At 40.2% G+C, this 21,185-nt stretch overlaps 2 protein-coding genes across 12 annotated transcripts in view; one reads left to right on the forward strand and one right to left on the reverse strand.

The window, feature by feature from the left end:
• LOC140710878 (uncharacterized) overlaps nt 1-21,185 on the forward strand; it is a 152,070-nt gene that overhangs the window by 114,566 nt on the left and 16,319 nt on the right. The window lies entirely within an intron of this gene.
• The window catches only part of MTRF1 (mitochondrial translation release factor 1), an 88,247-nt gene that overhangs the window by 30,791 nt on the left and 36,271 nt on the right, over nt 1-21,185 (reverse strand). For 2 of the 7 annotated variants that reach the window (XM_037986764.2, XM_073013683.1), the window contains 5 exons: nt 16,418-16,532; nt 13,312-13,734; nt 8,466-8,557; nt 6,870-6,951; nt 6,566-6,673 (listed from right to left, as the gene is read on the reverse strand). In XM_037986764.2, coding sequence (XP_037842692.1) covers nt 6,566-6,673; nt 6,870-6,951; nt 8,466-8,557; nt 13,312-13,734; nt 16,418-16,532 — 820 coding nt within the window. The other 5 variants (XM_007960225.3, XM_037986765.2, XM_037986766.2 and 2 more) reach the window with 5 other exon arrangements.

Raw genomic sequence — 21,185 nt, forward strand, 5'->3', positions numbered from 1 at the left:
GGATCTGTTTGGAGCAGTCCCTCCTCAGTGTGGAGGCCTGTTTTAGAAAGGCGCCCTAGTGGATCTGTTTTGAGAGGTCATGGGGGCTACACTGCTCTGGCCTCTTTCAATCTCCTTACCTAAAGCCTGAACCCTCACTCATTACTGGAGAGTGTAAAACTCCTCCCAGCTCCAGCTCATGTTCACAACTGGCTCCCAAATTCCAGAGAATAACTATGAGTTATGAAGGGGTTCTCCAGTTTTCAGATCTGGCAGATGCCACCCCATTGCTTCCTTCTTCCTCCTGCACAGATGCTTAGACCATGCAGGTTCTATGGCAATTGGTGGTTTGTTTTAGGGTTTTGTGGGTATACCCTGCAACTGAATGCTGTCAATGCTCTCCATGGGTTTCTGGTCTTGCTATCTAGTTGCTATATGTGTTTTTGCATGGGGATTCACAGAGACTGAAAACTATGCTGCTACTGCAGTTGCCATCTTCCTAATGCATTTCTAATGACGATATAGTAACCCTAACCCATTTGGTTTCTAAAGTCAGCATGTTAGACAAAAATTAAGTATAGTTTTAGATTACCCTTGAAAATGCCGTAGGAAGGTGTCTTATAAGAGACTGGCATACTGTCTCTTAGGTAAGTCCATCATAGCTGATCTTCCTCCAGCAATAAAACATATTACTGGATAATAATCTTCATACCAAATAAAGAAGCTGACATGCATTTAGGGGACAGATGATACGAAAAATCAAATCGTTTAACATTCATACTCAGCGTGGTAGGATGGACATATAATGAAAGATTATCCAGGAACTAAAACAGAGTGATGCCACAACAAATTTAAATTCCCCATCTCACATTCACACTGTACTTTAATAAAATTACTCCTCCATCCCCTTTACTTCACGTCATGTGCAAATACTTGAATATTATAAGAGAAGACTGTGACTTATTTGGTATAGATTGAAACAGCCAGTCTTAGGCTACCTGAGTTCAAAATTCAAGCTTCTCTTCTTCCTAGCTGTCTGCCCACAGGCAAGTTAGTTCCACGCTTTGGTTTCCTTATGTGAATAATAATAATATATAAGTAGTGCTACAGCACTGCACACCTGAAGGGGGAAACATTCACACTGAAGAGTATATGAGTAGCGCCTCAAGGTATATGCAGGCATACAACATAGCCTTGAAATTTTACTCTCCAAGGGTTTTTGTGAGGCATAACCGAGATGAATACATGCAGAACATTTAGTACAGTGTTGACATTTAGCTGTCGAGAGGTATCAGTCGTAACTGGAACTATGCCATTGGCTTTCCTGGATCAGTGTGAAATCTTGTGGAAGAGAAAGGCTGTCAAGCTCCCTGTGAGATAAACTGTGACACAGGGCTAGACAGCTGATATACCCTAAAGGAGGACAATGAAGGTGTATTGTGGCCTTGCCGGATGAAAACAAACTGCTTCTGGTGGCTTTTACTGACAGGGATGGAGAAAAAGGCATTTGCCACATCAACAGCTGTATACCAGGTACCAGGGAATATGTTACTTTGCTCAAGTGATGAAACCACATCTGGTATAGCAGCTGCCGTTGGATTCACTGCCTGTTTAAGCTTTCAATAATCCATCATTTCTCCAGGATCCACCTGTCTTCTGTACAGGCCAAACAGGGGAGCTAAATGGGGATGTGGCGGAAATCACCACCCCTGCATTTTTCAGGTCCTTGGTGGCAGCACTAATCTCCACAATCCCTCCAGAACTGCAGTATTGCTTTTAGTTTGCTATTTTCCTAGAGGCAGTTCTGGTGGCTTCCGCTTGGTCTTTCCCACCATAATAGCCTTTGCTCCATAGGTCAGGGAACCAGTGTGGGGATTCTACCAGCTGCTGAGTATGTCTATTCCAATTTTGCATTCTGGAACTGGGAAAGTAACCACAGGATTGGTTATTTTCACACTGGGCCCACTATAAGATGGGCATGAGCTAAAACTCATTGATCACCTGACCTCCACACAAGCCCCTATCCTGACTAGTAGATCACAGTGACATTTTTGAATGTCCTAGAATTAGTGTTGGCTTACAGATAGTGATTAGAAGTCCTCAAAAGTTCTGATTACTTTCTTTTCTCCAAAGTATAGTTACTGTATTAAAAGGCTATAAACCCCTTTGAGGAGGCTGGGGAAAAGTTTTGGCAGTATCCTGGGGATTTTCCTCAAGGGGACCTACACACTTGCCTTCACTCAAGGTATTCTGGGTCTGGAAATTGGCTCAAGTCTGGAAACTGGTTGAGCAGCTGTGATTCTCGGTTTTTATGATTCAGGATAGATTTCTGTTTACTTGACCTAGAAATCTTCTCTTATACAGATCAAGTAGTAGGCTTCCTATCTATTTCACTTCTAGGAACACCATGATCAATGCTGTAAGTCTGCAAAAGTGAGACTATTCTGCTTGCTTTTTTTTTTTTTTCTTTTGACGGAGTCTTGCTCTGTCGCCCAGACAGGACTGCAGTGGAGCAATCTCGGCTCACTGCAACCTCCACCTCCCGGGTTCAAGTGATTCTCCTGCCTCAGCCTCCTGAGTAGCTGAGGGTACAGCCACGCGCTACACTTGGCTAATTTTTGTAGTTTTAGTAGAGACGGGGTTTCGCCATGTTGGCCAGGATGGTCTCGAACTCCTGACCTCAGGTGATCCACCCATCTCAGTCTCCCAAAGTGCTGAGATTACAGGCGTGAGCCACTGCGCCCGGTCTCTGCTTGCTATTTTGACTCTGCTGTCTGGCACGGTAATTACGCCTACTACTTGGCATTTGGCAGTGGGGTACCACCAGTTGGCCCCTGCCACCCTGGGATCGAATTACTCCTACTACATTTAGGTTTCCCAATTCAGTGACCAAAGTCCCCACTGTATGGTGTGACCTAGAGAGAAGAGTGGTCACAGAGATCCTGAAGGATGCTGGGGCTCCCCACAAATATGTTTCTCACAGTTGTGGTGAAACGTGAGTCATCTGGACACATAAAATTCACAATTACATTCCAGTAAGCCACCCCTCCCCAAATTCAACTCGTGAGTAGAGAATACCAAAACATAATTATAAACATTCATCCGTCGAGGGCTGGGGAGATCATGCAATATATTTCATAGAATCCCTTTAATGTGGAAAATATTTCAATTCATTAGATACCAGGTTTACAGATCGATAGTGTCAGACCTACACTACATATCTAGAACCATTACCCTCCACTGCTTCCATAGACTATCTTGTGATCATTTAGTTTGAACTATTTCTGCAATGGTTAAATATTGTCTCTATCTGTACCTACTGCCATAAAATGATATGACTTTGAAAGTCACTTAACGTATGAATTTGTACATGAAACTTTCAACTTTAGCTTTTAGTGCTATGTGAATCTCTATGGTTATCTATGAGTTCCTCTCCATTTCAATTAAACATTAAAAAAATATATCTGTGTGCACACACATGTAATTTAACATGTATATAAGGTAGGTGCTTTTTGCCCTTTCTTTATCCACATCATTTTCTTCTCCTAACTGCTTCTAATAAAGAAATCATTTTTTTAGGCCGGGCGTGGTGGCTTACGCCTGTAATCCCAGTACTTTGGCAGGCCGAGGTGGGTGGATCACCAGGTCAGGAGGTCATTTCTTTTCCCACTGCCACTCTGGAACATGACTGTTTGCTTCCATTTACTATCCCCTCTCCCCACTTCTTTCAGGACAGGGTCTAGCTCTGTTGCCCAGGCTGGAGTGCAGTGGCACAATCGTGGCTCACTGCAGCCTCGACCTCCTGGGCTCAATCAAACCTCCTGGGCTCAATCAAGCCCAGCCCTTAGTCTTTAATTTTAAAGGTATATGAGTAAAATATTTGTAATGTTTCTTTTTTTTTAAAAAAAGGAGGTTTTTAACTTTTCAAAATATTTTTATTTTGCCAGTGAGTTAGTGTATCTAAAGGCAAGTTTTCCCAACCATTGTTTAGGCTGCTCTACAAACCTGGAACAAAATCTCTCTTCCTGTTATTGAGGTCATCTCCCTTTTATTCTTGAAAGTCTCATTCAAAATACACCTATCAGAGTTCACTCACGATATTTTCCACTACTCTCCTTTTCACAATGCTGCTGTTTCTTCTTACATTCTCCTTGAAACTCTCTCCTCTTTTGCTTCCATAATATTTTACTGTCCTCATCCTTTTTCTGCTTATCTTGAATCCTCCTTTTATTTTGCTAACTGGTCTATCCTTCTAAACGTGGCCATTCTCCAAAGCTTGTTGCCCTGAACGCTCTCTCTCTACAGACTCTCCCTCACTTATTCTCTCAGTATCAGACATTGTCTCTGAGTTAACAGGTATCAAATAGTTTGCCTGAGTTCTGTTCTCTCACCAAAGATCTGGTTACTCAACTTTAATATTTACTCCGAATATTTCTTTCTTTTTTTTTTTTTGAGACTGAGTCTCACTCTATTGCTCAGGTTGGAGTGCACTGGTGCAATCTCAACTCACTGCAACCTGCGCCTCCCGGGTTCAAATGATTCTCGTGCCTCAGCCTCCCGAGTAGCTGAGATTACAGGTAATTTTTATATCTTTAGTAGAGACGGGGTTTTACCATGTTGGTCAGGCTGGTCTTGAACTCAGTCTCCCAAAGTGCTGGGATTACAGGTGTGAGCCACTGTGCCCAGCCTATTTACTGACTATTTCTAAGTGGATGCTCACTATAACCTCAAACTTAATAATTTAAAAACCATTCATCATTATTCTTTCCAAATGGTTTCTGCCTTCCAACTTCTATTCCATTCAACGGCATGAATGAGTATCACAGTCTTCTCAGCTAGAAAGATTCGACTCCCTGTGGCTCATCTCCTTTGTGTCAGAATAGAATCATGGCATGTAGTGCAGCTCTGGATCAAACAGACTAAAATTTAATCCCAGGATTGCCATTACTTATTGTGTGGTCCTGGATTAGTTACTTACTCTCTGAGCCTAGATTCTCATCTGTAAAATGAGATTAGTAATACCTATTTCACAAGGATGTGAAGTTGTGCACACAGGACATACTGGATAAGCAACAGTTCCTCTCACATCTAGTTACTTAGCAAATTATGCCTATTCATCCTTTGAAGGTCTCTGACAGATAATTCTACTTCCCATTCTAACTCTTAGTCATATCTGGATTACTGTAATAACCTCTTTGCAGTCTGCACTAAATCTAGCCTTTCCATCCATGCATCCATGCATCCATCCATCCATCCATCACTATTGTCAAAATAATCTCCTTAAAATATATTTTATCAAATCATATTAATACAATTTTCAACAGCTTCCTACTGCCCATCAGTCAAAGCTGTTCAAAATCGATCCACTCAAACCTACTTCAGAGATTACTTCCCTGACAAGCTATGGGTAAACTGGCCTCCCCACTCCCTCCCCGACACATCAAGACCTCTCCCACCAGCAGCCTGCTGCTCAGGTTGTTTCTTCCCTCTGCACTCACGGATAACCCCCTTTCCTGACCACTGGTTGTATCTGAAATCTGTACCAAGTACAACTTCCTTAGGCTGTATACTGGTTCTTATTTCCCTTTACTGTTCAACTTACATGAATCTTCTCTCCCTACTTTGATAGTTTGTGGTTTATTATTGATGACTCCTCTGTCTACTACAATGTATCACTGCGTAACCAAGCAGAGGAAAACTTTCAAAGGATTAAAAGAATGGGACAAATGAGAGAATTATCATCACATGTTTTGAATCAATATCCTTGAGTATTTAAAGGTAAAGAACTGCACTGTTTGCCTACGTTGTATTATTATTATTATTATTTTTTGAGACAGTCTCGCTCTGTTGCCCAGGCAGGAGTGCACTGGGGTGATCTCGGCTCATTGCAACCTCCCCCTCCCGGGTTCAAGCAATTCTCCTGCCTCAGCCTCCCGAGTAGTTGGGATTACAGGTACATGCCACCATGCCCAATTAATTTTTGTATTTTTAGTACAGACAAGGTTTTGCCATGTTGGCCAGGCTGGTCTCAAACTCCTGACCTCAGGTGATCCACCCACCTCGGCCTCCCAGAGTGCTGGGATTATAGGCATAAGCCATAGTGTCCAGCCGTTGTATAAATTTTTATCAGCCAAAAGAGAACAGAAGTTTCTTGAAAATAAAGACAAATGATTAACTTTTTCTGCATTCTCATAAAAATCAAACACATTAGCCACTTAGTCTAATTAGTAATACTTATATTATTTTATAAATAAAGTTATTTAAAGTAAAAACCTTAATATACCTTTGCTTTCAATAACAGAGAAAAATGATTTTGAGGCAAGATACGTATCTAAGTTCCTCAGGGGAATTTTCTCTAATTCACATATTTCTCCCTAAGCAAACGCCTCCCTCATTTCCACTCTCTTCTCCCAGCTAACAACTCTACTATAATAGTAAGCCACTGTGATTGATGAGCCTATGTCACAGTGTTTAGTAGATATACACCAAAAGTTTTAAAAAAAAAAGGGACAATATGGTTCTAATCAAGATCAGAGGTAAAATAATTTTCAGTATCTGCTACGGGCAAATTCCTCAATATGCCTACCATAATCTGCTGGTGTATAATTCAGAAGTTCAAATTGCCAGTGTTTATAGCACGAATAATTCTGGTACATGTCAAATATTTCTCGGGTAAATTGTTGGCAGATGTCACCTAAAAGAAAATATGAAAAATATTTAGTCAGAACAAATTTCAGAAAGCCATCCTTAAGACTAAGTCCTTTAGGAAACAAAGAATAACTATTTGCAAATTTAAATACATTTAATGGACTTTTAAAGTTAGTGTTATCAGATAAGGTAAAATTCAAGGACTTTTTAGATCATTTAAATAATAAAATAAGTTTACTGACCTCCAGTAGTTCTTCCAGCTGTCACCTCTAAAATAACATCATTTTTGTCATATTTCTCCTTTGGCAGAAGGCTCTGGAAAAGCTGGGAAAAAAAGCAGCATTTGTGTGTATATTTTCCCCGGTATACTATTACTGAATTTAAATAAAGGCCCCCAAAACATTGAAAAAATCAATAATTGGCAAAATCATACAGTATCCCAAATAGGGTATTCCAAAAATGCTATAATAAGTAGAACTAATTAGACCTAAAACAGGTGATCAATTCAGGTTAACAATGGAGTTACTTGTCAGTATATTTTCTGCACTGTTATCAGATTATCTTAATTTTCTAGAATGCAGAAGTTCAGATCAAAGTCCAGGGTGTTCCATTCAATTTTCTTCAGATTCTGGCTCTTATAATTAGTTCTGAACAGCAGCTTCTTTCATCTAATGAATGAAGCAAGGCTTTCAAAGTCTTCAATTTGAGAAATGATTTCATATTATCTCCTGCTGTAACTGACAGCAGACACCAGCCATGCTGTGCCTTCTCAGCAGAGTCGCTCTAATTAAAGACTATGTTGAGGGTTCCCAAGATAAGGCTCAAAATGAGTTTCTCAGCTGTGACCAGAAAAAAAAAGGGCTTCCTAATAAAGAAAGTAACCAATTTTCCTCTTAGGAAGAAAAGGGAAGTAATTTCACTATTACTAAAAAGTTTTTCAAATCAAACTAAAAGTACCTATGTGTCGTGATTCTCCCTACTGCCAATTTCTGAAATTCCTCAATATGCCTACCTCTGCTAGAAATGATATAGTCTATGTGAGAGAACATCAGACTAAGAGTCAGACATCTTCTACCTTTGATTAACTGGTTCAATTCGTAATAAAAATAACTGATATCCCATGTAACCTCCCCCTTAACTTTTCAAAAAGCCCGTCTCTTGGATTCCCAGAGTAAGAAAGACTGAAGGTAGGAAGATGGCAAATGTGACAGAGGGAAACATGCTATACCTTAGTGTGTTCTTCATTGTCTTTGTAGACAAACCATCCATTAAGCAAGAAGGAAAAGAGACCACTATGGAAGGGAAATCTTCCATTTCCATGTCTAGGAGATAGCAGCTGATGCTGATACAGTATCATGAATCCTGAGAGGCTCCAGTATACCACACCCTTACTAGACCTAACCAAAGATGTGTGTTAACCAACTATTTCTACACCTTTGGATTCATTCCATTCTATCCAGAGTGCAAATTTCCAATCCTTAATTAACAGTCACCATGAACTCCTCCTCCACTTCTCACTCTTAAAACCCTCTGACTCGTCCCTGTGGTGAACTAAATTTCTTTACCAGCATGTATGCTCTTGCTTAACAAGTTAACAGACTCAACTTTGAATTTTTCTTTTTTTTTTTTTACCCTGGGAATCTTTGTTTTATTATGTGACACCATAATTTCTTCATTCTCATTCTGCAGCAAATTATAGGAGACCAGCTTGATCACTTATCATAAGAGAACACTTAAAATAGTGTTTGGAAACCATTTTGAGCACCAAAGCAGAGTCTAGCAAAAATAGAACTCCTTTATACAGCACTACTGAAAGTAGTCTACCTCTGAAAACCTACCTCATTGTACAACATGTTGATTTTTTGATCAATGGTTTGCCTTTCTTCCAGTGCAAGTTCTTGTAACTGCTTTTCATCTTGTTTATTTAGGCCTAAAAGCCAGAAACAGAAATAATGATAAAGTTTTTAAATATTTACAGAGAAACTTCTAAGTAGCCATGTTCCTCTTTGGCTACTAAGTTTTATTTCAATTGCAAATGCAAGGGATTATACAAGGGAACATTTAGAATATTTGGAGAATGTCAATTAACAAGTATTTGCTAAGCATTTCCAAAAAGCCTAATGTGAAAAGTAATATAATCGTTCCTCCCAAAACCTTGTGTGTGTGTGTTTTTTAAGGTAAAATAGCTTAAAACATTTAATCTCTAAACAAATCAATCTATTAACAGTAGTAACAAAAATATGCTTAATATAGAAACCCACATTTACAAAGCTCGTTATTTGAAGGTCTATAATTATATAAATCAGTGATTAATCAAACAGGTTTAAAAAGGGACTAGCTAATTAAATATAAACCCAAATAAGGTAAGTTTTGGAACAAACTGGAGTGAGCATTTCCTGTCTAAAGGTGGCAGCTGTAACTCAGCATACTGTGACCTGGTCCAGCACAGCTACAACTTCCATATTATCCAAGAGAAGTCAGAAATAAGAATTCTTAAAACCTCTTGATACATTCATACTCAGTTCACGTTGTTGTTTTTTCTTTTTTCAGAGAGATGAGGACTCACTATGTTGCCCAGGCTGGAGTGCCAGCAGCTATTCTCAGATGCGATCACGGCGCACTACAATCTCAAACTCCTGGACTCAAGCAATCTTCCTGCTTCAGCCTTCCAGGTAACTGAGATTACAGGTGCGTGCCACTGTGCCTGGCTTAGTACAACAGTACTTTAAAATACATATCATGGCCGGGTGTGGTGGCTCACACCTGTAATCCCAGCACTTTGGGAGGCCAAGGCAGGCAGATCACTTGAGGTCAGAAGTTCGAGATCAGCCTGGCCAACATGGTGAAACCCCATCTCTACTAAAAATACAAAAATTATACAAGCATAGTGGTGCACGTCTGTACCCCTAGCTACTCGGGAGGCTGAGGCAGGAGAATTGCTTGAACCCAGGAGGTGGAGGGTGCAGTGAGCCGAGGTCACACCACTGCACTCCAGCCGGGATGACAGAGAAAGACTCTGTCTTAAAAAATACGTATCATGTGTGTCAGACAAAACATACATTTTTGTAACCTGTCCTGTATGGAGAAAATGGGCCTTTTTCTATTATTTCCAAAGCAGAAAGTTAAATCATGGAACTCTAGCAAAACAAGATAATAATGATCTAGTTATTGACCAAGGATGGTAGACCTCATGACCTTTGACTCCATTACTTTAGAGGCCTAGAGGCTTCGTCAGTGGGCACTGCTACAAGTTGAGGTAAGAAATTCTGACCCTTAATAATAATTATAAAGAAAATAGAAATGAAGAATCACAATTATAAAGAAGAGAAGACTCTTCTAAATTATTCTCTAGTCATGGAAGTCATTAGGGTCTGGTGGGAGTCTGCGGCTCATTCAAGCTTTCAACATTTAACATTTTGCTAGACACTCTGCTAGTTGCTGGGGAGACAAGGAAGAAAAAAAAAACATAGCTTCAGGTCTCAAGTGGCCCAGTCTGGTGGCAAACACATATACATGATTACAATATGTGATGGGGCAGTGCCAGTGTGCCATGGGGGCATAAATGAAGGGGACTAAACCAGACGTTAGCACTTAATGAGGGCTTCCTGGCTAAGGCGTCGTCAGAACTAATTCTAATTATGGATCATCTGTTGTAGAATTTTAATGTCACCACTAGTACCACATTGTGCACATGTCACAAATGGAAACCAGGCTGACATTACTTAATAGATACCTGCTGGTTCAAAGGTATCAGAAAAACCTTCTGATTTGCAGTCATATAAAATTATTTTTGTGGTCTCATTATTTGCTGTAGAATCTGTCTAATTCAATTTCATTATATCAACAAAGATTCAAGAACCTATTATGTCCCACGTTTAGTGCTGCAGAAGATAGAAAAATGAGTAAGACACAGGACCTGACCTTGAAGAATAGACAATGGGGTTAGGGGCTTAGGTTAAGACAGTTACATAAAGGATTATAATACAAAACAGAGAAAGGTAACCATACTTGTTTTGCAAAGGGTACTGAAGCCAAAGTATGACATCTCAGCCAAACTTTGTAAGAGGACTGGCTTTTAACAAGGTGAAATGGGTATGTTAACAATGTGGCCAAAGATACAGTCATGGGACAGCACAAATATATCCAGAGAATGGCAAGTTGTCTATTTTGGTTGGAAGGCAGAATATGCAAAGAGAATTAACATAGTACACGGAGAGGCTGGGGTTACTCTGCAGGGGCTTTTAAATGCCAAACCAAGAAATCTCTACTTATAGGCAATGGGAACAGGTGAGTAACATGAATAAGACTGTACTTGAACTGGAACGTCTAGAGGTAGGACTACAAGTTAGGAACTGATTGCCATCAGCTAAGTCAGAGATGTAATGAAGATATGAATTAGTGGAAGGAATAGAAGGGGACTCATGCAAGATGCATCACAGAGGTAGACCCTACTGGACTTTGAATCATCCAGTGAGTAGTGGATAAAAGCAGAGGCTTTGGAATCTCATTGCTTGGGTTCAAATCCTTGCTTCTCCCCTCGCTGGCTGAGTGACCTTTGCAAATTTAACCTTTCAGTTTCCTCATCTATAAAATGTATAAAATGAGGGAAAACACAAGCTGTTTTTTTTTTTATTTAAAAATGTTTTAAAAAGCTGGGAATGGTTGCACACACCCATAGTTCCAGCTACTTGGGAGGCTGAGGTTGGAGGACTGCTTGAATCCAGGAGTTCAAGGTTAAAGTAGGCTGTGATTACGCTACTGCATTCCAGCCTGGGTCACAGAGCAAGACTCTGTCTCTTAAAAAAAACAAAAGGGGGAGGGGGAATAATAATCATATATCCTACCTCATAAGGTTACCTGAGCATTCAAATGAGATAATATTTGTAAAGCCCTGAGCTTAGTGCCTAGCACATAAGAGGACTTTGTAAATGTAGCTATTATTACTATTATTATAGAAGAATTGTAGAGGCAGTAGAGCCTTTAGAACTGATGCAATCCAATGTAATATTATACATGATACAACTAAGGCTGAAAGAAGTTATGCCAATTTAATTAGAATGCATTTCGTAAACTCCTACTATATACAAGCAACCTTCTCAAAACTAATTAATTACAACTTTGTGTGGCATTATGCAAAAGAATAAAAAATACCTCCATTAAACCTACCTAAGAAACTTGTGACACCATCAATAGAAGGCAGAAAAATGGAAGCTTTCAAACATCCAGGACTTTACAGGTATAACAGTGACTGGCCTGTATGTCACATAATAATACCTCTAAGGCTAAATGAAACAAGATGAAGCGCAGAAGAAAACCTAGAAACTAAAAGTGAATAGCAAAATCTGGATAAATGTTGAATCATAGGTTAGTTCATTAAACTTTTCTCTCAACTTCTGTATAAAAATTTTGGAAAATTTTCATAAGAGAAAAAATGTAGAGGCAATAGCAGTATTAAGACATACTAAAACAGAAAACTAAGATAAAAAATAGCCTGTAGGCCCAGCTACTCAGAAGGCTGAGGCAGGAGGATTGTTTGAGCCCCAGAGTTTGAGTCCAATCTGGGCAACATGGTGAGGCCCCATCCCTTAAAAAAAAAAAAAAAAAAAAAAAGATAAAAAATAAATACGCCAGCCGGGCGCGGTGGCTCACACCTGTAATCCCAGCACTTTGGGAGGCCAAGGTGGCTGGATCACTTGAGGTCAGGAGTTCGAGACCAGCCTGGCCAACATCGTGAAACCCCGTCTCTACTAAAATACAAAAAAAAATTAGCTGGGAATGGTGGCAGGCACCTGTAGTCCCAGCTCCTCGGGAGGCTGAGCTGAGAGAATCGCTTGAACCTGGGAGGCAGAGGTTGCAGTGGCCGAGATCGTGCCACTGTATTCCAGCCTGGGTGACACAGCAAGACTCTATCTCAAAAAAAAAAAAAAAAAAAAAAGAAAAGAAATATAAAGCTTCCTTCTTGGCTCCACTAATGCATGGTCCCCTCCAGGAAGCTTTACCCAATCAATCCAGGCTGGTTTGAGGGCCCTCTCCTCTTTGCTCCCATGAAACTGTGCCTTCCTCTAGTACAGCAGGTCTCACATTATAAACAATACTTAAATAAGTTTCTCTCACTAGACCATAGAAGCTCATTGATGGGGCAGGAACTGTGTGTGCAGCCCTACTATGTAGGTACAGTGTTCAATAAAGTTCTGCTCAATAAAATAAAGCTTCTGAAAACACCAACATTTTGTCTCCCAGACCTTAAGACCATGGCAAGTACCACGAGGAGCCTAGTTACTTAGTAAAGTTGATCTTTAGTAGCTGAAGTGGGTCAAACACTCTGGGTACAGAGTCCTGTTCTTTCCAAGTGTTGGGCTTATTACTTGTAGGTGTTTTAAAAGACTGAGTTCAGGCCAGCCTCAGTGGCACAGTGGCTATAATCACATTGCTTTGGAAAGCCCTGGCACAGCAGCCCTAGCTACTCAGAATTCTGAAGTGGGAGGCCAGGACTTAGAGGTTATAGTGAGCTACGATTGAGTCACTGCACTCCTGCCTGGGCAACAAGTGAGACCCTGCTTCTGTGGGGAAAAAAAAAACAAAAGACTAAGTTCAATAAAATTTTAACTTAGAAAATCAAATCTGTACTTACACACACACATAAAAATAGCCCTTATGCAGGACACATACGTATCTTTTACCTACTTTTACACATTGATTCTAATTCTTCAATTGCTTGTTCAGTCTCCTGAATTTCTTGGTAAATGGCTGCAAGAGGTGCCAACTCAGCATGCCTTCTGTTCAAGGACCTTCGGTTCTCTTCATTCACAGGGATATGCTGCAGACATTGCTCAAGTGTTTGGTACTCCTTATTCAGGTTCTCCATATATTTCTGTAGTGCTTTATGCTTCCAAAGCATCTTGGTGTCTTGATGGCAGTATCTCCTGGGCCGATTCTTACTTAACAGATGAAAAATGCAATTCCTGTTTTGTCTAAAAACTTGCAGCCTTGTATCAAGATGTATCTGTCTAAATCGATGAGAATGGAGCTGGATGTGACACTGGAGGTAACCATTAAGAGATGGATGTCTAAAAAGCCAAACACACAGGTGACGATTCATCTCAGCATCTGAAATACAATAAACACAGTCTTTAAAAAAAAATCAGCTCTAAAGATACATGCATAATAAAGCTGGAAGGAACATCAAGAAATCTTGTTTCATTTACTGCTTCAGCCAGCTCCAAACACAGTCTTAAAATTCAACTGCCAGCCAGGCGCAGTGGCTCACACCTGTAATCCCTGCACTTTGGGAGGCCAAGGTGGGCGGATCACCTGAGGGCAGGAGTTTCAGACCAGCCTGGCCAACATGGTGAAACGCCGTCTCTACTAAAAACATAAAAATTATCTGGGTGTGGTGGCAGGCACCTGTAATCCCAGCTACTCGGGAGTCTGAGGCAGGAGAATCGCTTGAACCCAGGAGGCGGAGGTTGCAGTGAGCCGAGATCGCGCCATTGCACTCCAGCCTGGGGGACAAGAGCGAGACTTGGTCTCAAAAAAAAAAAAAAAAAAAATTCAGCTGCCTACAGAAAGAACCTAATTCTTCAAATGTATGAATAACATATTGAAATAAATAAAAACAGCACTGCTTCCTACCTGCTCAACATATATAACTGAAGCATATGAGTAGGAGTACACCTAACAAATATATCAATTGAGCGAGTTAGGTCAGTTATTTTCTAGAAAGTATCCAGAATCTAGAATTGAGTGTGTAAATAAGCTCTTGAAAGCTATGAAAACATACAAACTTAAGGTGGTTCACAGAGTCATTTTCTAAAGTTTGAAGAAAATATTATTATTATCTTGTATAATTTTTTAACTTTAAGGATCTAGAGATCCAAGGAAGTCAAGTAACTTAATCATGACTATTCAGTCGGCTGGAAAGAGACAGAGCTGGTATTAGAATGTAAGTTGCCTGTGCAGGACTCAGTAATTTTCACTCTCAATTCTGCAATCACTTTTCAAAAATGCTTCCTTTTTAGCTGAGATCCTAAAGGAAGAAAAGTTCAAGTATTAATAGACCAAGAAAGTAGGGTTGGTGAAAAGCCCTACAATTATATTAAGTGGTGTCAATTATATTAAGCAAGAAAAGCAAGGAACAAAATAGAATCTCAATTACATTTAAAAAATATTCTATAATATATAGTATACATGTAAAAAAAGAAAAAAAAAGCACATAGAGTATTTTTTAAAAAGATTGTTAAATAAGAAACATACCAAAATGTGCCAGGCACAGTGGCTCATGCCTGTAATCCTACAACTTTGGGAGGCCGAGGTGGGCAGATCATCTGAGGTCAGGAGTTCGAGACCAGCCTTGCCAACATGGGAAAACCCTTTCTCTACTAAAAATATCAAAACAATTAGCCAAGCGTGATGGCATGTGCCTGTAGTCCCAGCTGCTTGGGAAGCTGAGGCAGGAGAATTGCTTGAACCTGGGAGGTGGAGGTTGCAGTGAACTGAGATCGCACCACTGCACTTCAGCGTGGGCGACAAAGCAACACTCTGTCTCAAAAAAAAAAAAAAAAAGAAACATACCAAAATGTTAATAAAATGATCTCTAGTTGTGAGATTATGAATACCTTTTGCTTGCTATTTTTTCTACTTTTCAGTGTTTTCCAAGTCTCTTGCACATATAGCATGGAATACATTCATAATCACAAAAAAAGATTAGTTTAAAAATTACAGGTTAGGTGAAATTGGCTGTGTACAATAATTTTGTTCTCCTCCCCTCCAACAGAGATAATCAAGAGCTAACAAAAGTACACAATGGTCTTACTGAGTAAGAAAGGGAGAATATAAAGTGTTCTAAGAAAAACACTTTGCCCCTAAAACTCTGAGGTTCAAAGTTGAAATAAGGGTCAAACCACGCACAGTAGCATGCATCTATTGTCCCAGCTACCCAGGAGGCTGAGGCAGGAGGATCACTTGAGCCACAAAGTTCAAGGCCAGCCTGGGCAACATAGTGAGACTCAACTCAAAAAAAGAAGGATCAACATTTATCAAAATCAACCTTTACTTTCTCCAGTGATCCTACTATGCTAGGAGGTGCATTGATATATTAGCTCATTTGTTCACTATAAGCCTGTTAACTTACCATTATCACCTAGGAAATAAACATTCAGAATGGTCTTTAAAATATTCAGTTTCCAGAGTTCTACTGATAGATTTTAGGATAGTGCATCACATTATTAAAAGAACTGTGGAAGAAAGCACCAATGGCCAGCTGTCACAAACATTACACTCCACCACCCCCATATTTCAAGCACGTCAGAGAAAGTGTGTCCATTTGCTAACAGACAGAATAAAAGGATGACAAATACATGTTTGTACGAATACTTATTGCTAAAATTTCCATTTTAGGAACAGAGTAGAATGCATAATTTTCAAGGTCATGAATCTCAACATTAAGGAAAAAAACAAACAAAAAACAAGATGTTTGCTCTCCAAGGTTAACTACACCTGAGAACAGCACGACTTCTCCATTACCCATCACAGTAACAGTATTACTCTGATGCTTTGGGGAAAGTTCTGAGTGTAGGCAGGTCAGAAGCGACAGCCCGCGGGGCAGCAGCACGGGCAAACCATGCTGTGTAACTCAGTATATGGAGTGATTCCATAAAGAGGTAATACAGGAGGCGGCGGCGAAGATCAAGAACGAACTGTGCACAGTACCTAAGAAAAAGAAGAATAGACGTCAGCTCTCTTTACTGAGGTCGGAACCTTCAGAGACCTGCCACATTTCAGCCCTACAAACCCGAAATCACGTTGACTTCCTGGTTCACTTCTTCCGGGTTAACACTCGCTCCCGGCCCCTCCTCCGCAACGACCTCTCTCCGAAGGAGTAGTCCTCCAGCATGCCTAACAATGGACTAAAATGACAAAAATGAGCTAAATGAGAAAAATGACAAAACGATAATGAAATTGTCATGAGACAACCGCCCCCGCGCCGTCCTTATCCAGAACGTGAGCCCAGAGCTGGGGTGGAGATGGTGTGAGGCAGGGAGGGGCCAAGGCGGGACTAAACTACATCTCCCAGAGAGCCCACCAGAGAATCCTGGGAGTTGTAGTTTACCTTGCCGCAGCCTCCAACCCCCTCTATCCACTATCCAGCCAAAGGTGGAGCTTTTGGTTTTCACCATTAACTGCAAACCTAGAAGAGAGATTCTCTACGATTCTGATTAAGAGATCAAGATTTAGAACATATTGCATGTGAAATTACAATAATTTCCTTATATATTAGAAGCCCCTAGAGCACTGCTTTCTGATTTTTTAAGAAACAAAGACTCCTTTTTCATCATCCACAAATGTAGAAGATTCTGCGTGTAGTTTCTATACTTTCAGCCTCCATTGCTTCAGAAAATACCTAATGACTAAAGGATGATACAAATAAATTTGTATTTTAAAAGTAATAACAGGACCCAAAAGTTAGGAGACTGTATATTTCCACATGTTAGTGATTTTATAATGTTCTTTGCACATGGGAATGTAGGGGCTCAACCTAGATTCATAGCTTATGAACCACTGATTAAGTGAAGAATGAAAGCTCCAGCTAATAAACAATTGTAGGAAAATGCAAGCATATTATCCTACTTTGACTAATCCAGTGGGATCCAGCCCTTGGCTATCACATTTACAGTCTTTCTATCTCCAAGCCTCAATTTTTCCTCCTGAAAGAAAAGGCATAAAATGTTCCATATTACTGACTTTACAGAGTATTTTCTTGTATTATAATCACATACATAGAAAGGAGAATTAACTATATATGCAAAATTATATCTGACATTTATAACCAACTTCAAGGTACCTACTTCTATGTACTATGTACTAAATACTGTTCTAAATGGTTTTACCTTATTAATTCATCTAATTTTTACAACCTTAAAATACTCACTTTGCAGAGGAGAAAATTAAAGCACATAGAGCTAAAGTAGCTTATCCAAGGTAATAAAACAGTAAGTGATAGAGCCAATATTCAATTAAGGCAATCTGCTTTAATGATCTGTGGCTCCTAAGCTCTGATATAGGGTCTCCCTGCTCCAAAAAGGAAAAGAAAACCTTCAATCATGTATTCAATAAATACTGAACACCAGTTATGTGCTATTCACTATTCTAGTCATGAGGATTTAGCAATGAACAGAAAAGACAAAAACCTTTGCCCACATGGAGCTTATGTTCCAGTAGGGGAAAAGTTCCAAAGGATCTACATAAAGTCATTCTCCTAAGTTATCCAAAAAGTTATTTAATTCTTTATTTTGATTTGTGTATTCAGCTATATGACTTGAGTATTATATATAAAGCTTTATTCACCTTAAAAAATTAGTCTTGGTTGGGCATGGTGGCTCACGCCTGTAATCCTAGCACTTTGGGAGGCTGAGCCAGATGGATCACCTGAGGTCAGGAGTTCAAGACCAGCCTGACCAACATGGAGAAATCCCATCTCTACTAAAAATACAAAATTAGCTGGGCGTGGTGGCACATGCCCGTAATCCCAGTTACATGGAGAATGAGGCAGGAGAATCTCTTGAACACGGGAGAAGGAGGTGGTGGTGAGCCAAGACTGCGCCATTGCACTCCGGCCTGGGCAACAAGAGTGAAACTCCATCTCAAAACAAAACAAAACAAAACAAAAAAAGTAGTCTTACTGCTATGGACTGAATTGTTTATATTCATAATCATGTTCGTATTACTAATACTTATTTTTAAAATTCATATATTGAAGCCCTAATCCCTCCAATACATGTGACTCTATTGGAGATAGGGCCTTTAAGGTGATTAAGGTTAGATGAGGTCATAAGAGTAGAGCCCTGACATAATAGGATTAGTGCCTTCCTAAAAAGACACCAGAGATCTTGCTCACTGTCCCTGCCCAAACAAAAAGGAGGTTATATGAGTACCCTGTGAGATGGTGGCCACCTACAAACCAAGAGAAAAGGTATCAGACTGAAACCTACCTTGCTGCCACCTTGATCTTAGACTTCCCAGTCTCGCAAGAGGCTAAGAAACAAATTTCTGTTGTTTAGGCCACCAACTCGGTGGTTTTTTTTTTTTTTTTTTTTTTTTTTTTTGAGGCGGAGTCTTGCTCTGTCACCAGGCTGGAGTGCAGTGGCTTGTTCTTGGCTCACTGCAACCTCCACCTCCCAGGTTCAAGCAATTCTCCTGCCTCAGCCTCCTGAGTAGCTGGGACTACAGGTGCGCGCCACCACGCTCAGCTAATTTTTGTATTTTTAGTAGGGATAGCGTTTCACCATGTTGACCAGATGGTCTTGATCTCTTGACTTTGTGATCCGCCTGCCTCAGCCTCCCAAAGTGCTGGGATTATAGACGTGAGCCACCGCGCCCAGATTTTTTTTTTTTTTTTTTTTTTTTTACTAGAGATGGGGGGTCTCACTATGTTGACCAGGCTGGTCTCAAACTCCCAGCTTCCTAAAATCCTGGGATTGCAGGTGTGAGCTACGACGCCCAGCCCAGGCTGTTTTTTTGTTATGGCAGCCAAGTTGTTCCGACTATGCAGAACAACTTAGAAATTTAGAACTCAGGCTGGGCACAGTGGCTCACGGCTGTAATTGCAGCACTTTGGGAGGCCGAGGTGGGTGGATCACTTGAGGCCAGGAGTTTGAGACCAGCCTAATCAATATGGTGAAACCCCATCTCTGCTAAAAATACAAAAATTAGCCAAGCGTGATGGTACAAACTTGTAATCCCAGCTATTCAGGAGGCTGAGACATGAGACTCACTTGAACCTGGGAAGTGGAGACTGCAGTGAGCTATCACGCCACCTCACCCCAGCCTGGGTGACAGAGCAAGACACTCTCAAAAACAAAAACAAAACAAAACACAAAACAGTGAGACCTTGTTCTTAAGAAAATAAAAACTTTTTAATATTATCTAATAACCAGTCAGTGTTCAAATTTCCCTGTGTCAGATTTTTTTCTCTTTTTTGTGGCATTTTGTTTGTTCATATCAGGATTCAAAGAAAGTACATACATTGCAATTGGTTGTTATATTGTTGATTTATTTTAATCTTTAGATTCTCCTTTTTTTCTTTTTTCCTTGCAATGTATTTGTTGAAGAAACTGGATCCTTAGCCCTGAGGAGCTTCACACAGTTAAGATTTTTCTAGACTTGTGGTATATCATGTGTCCTTTGTTCCCTGTATCTCCTGTAAACTGCTCTAGAAACTTGATCAGATTCAGGTTTAAATTGTTTTTGGCAAAACTACTTCATAGCTGTGGTTATGCTCTGTGGTTATGTGGACTTTGCTTATGGGAGTCTCTTAAACGTTGTGTCTTTTAAAATGATATTAGAAGCTCTTCATTGCATAGATCCATTTTCACTAGGTGTGGCAAAATGGTGATATTTTATTACTCATTCTTCATTGATTAGTTAGAACCTCTATAAAGATAAACCTTGCTTCATCAGCTACTGATTGTCTTTGCTTTGTCATTTTTAAAAGGAAAAATAAAAACTTTGCTAAAATAAAAAGTTATCAAAAGCCAGACACAGTGGCTCACACCTATAATCCCAGCACTTTAGGGAGCCAAGGCGGGATTGCTTGAACTCGGGAGTTTGAGACCAGCCTGGGCAACATGGCAAGACCTCACCTCTACAAATAAAAAAATTAGCCAGGTGTGGTTCTGTGTGCCTGTGGTCCCAGCTACTTGGGAGGCTGAGACGGGAGGATCACTTCAGCCTAGGAGATCAAGGCTGCACTGAGCTGTGATCCACCACTGCATTCCAGCCTGGGCGACAGAGTGAGACACTGTTGGGGGGGAAAAAAAAAAAGGTGATCAAATTAAAAAGCTTGCTTTCTGAACAATTTCTAGGATTTCCAATTTTTATTTTAATCTTATTATTTCTATTTTTGTAAAGAAGAGGTTTCATCATGTGGCCTACGCTGGTTTTGAACTCCCGGGCTTGAGTGATCCACCCACCTCAGCCTCCTGAAGTGCTGGGTTTACAGGCATGAGCCACCACACCTGGCCTAATCTTACATTTTTTTCACTTTAGTAATACAGCAATTATCTGCAATAGTAGTTAACTTTGATACTTATTCTCTACCAGGTAATGCTCTAAATGTGTTAGATTTAACTCACTTAAAAATGACATATCTATGAAGTAGGCTCAGTTGCAATGCTCATTTTAGGAAACTGAGGCCAGCATGGCTAGATGAATTGCCCAAGACTGTGCCCGAGGGACAGTCTAGTGGCCAAAAGGATTTGAACCAAGACAGCTGGGTTGCACTGTGACATTGCATCTGCCCCTGTATTCTGCATCACACTAAACTGCACTATTATTCCAGCTCTCCATCATGTGGCTCCAATCTCGCCTATTTCTCTGTTGTGATGTATCCGTAAAAGCTCCATTCCCTGATATACGTGGTCTCAAAGTCCTGACCTCGTGATCTGCCCACCTTGGCCTCCCAAAGTGCTGGGATTACAGACGTGAGCCACTGTGCCCAGCCAACAACTATATTTTTGTTACAGTTCACGGTCCTTATCTGAAACACTGGGACCAAATATATT

Source organism: Chlorocebus sabaeus, chromosome 3 (genome assembly GCF_047675955.1).
Source record: "Chlorocebus sabaeus isolate Y175 chromosome 3, mChlSab1.0.hap1, whole genome shotgun sequence".
NCBI classification, from domain to species: domain Eukaryota; kingdom Metazoa; phylum Chordata; class Mammalia; order Primates; family Cercopithecidae; genus Chlorocebus; species Chlorocebus sabaeus.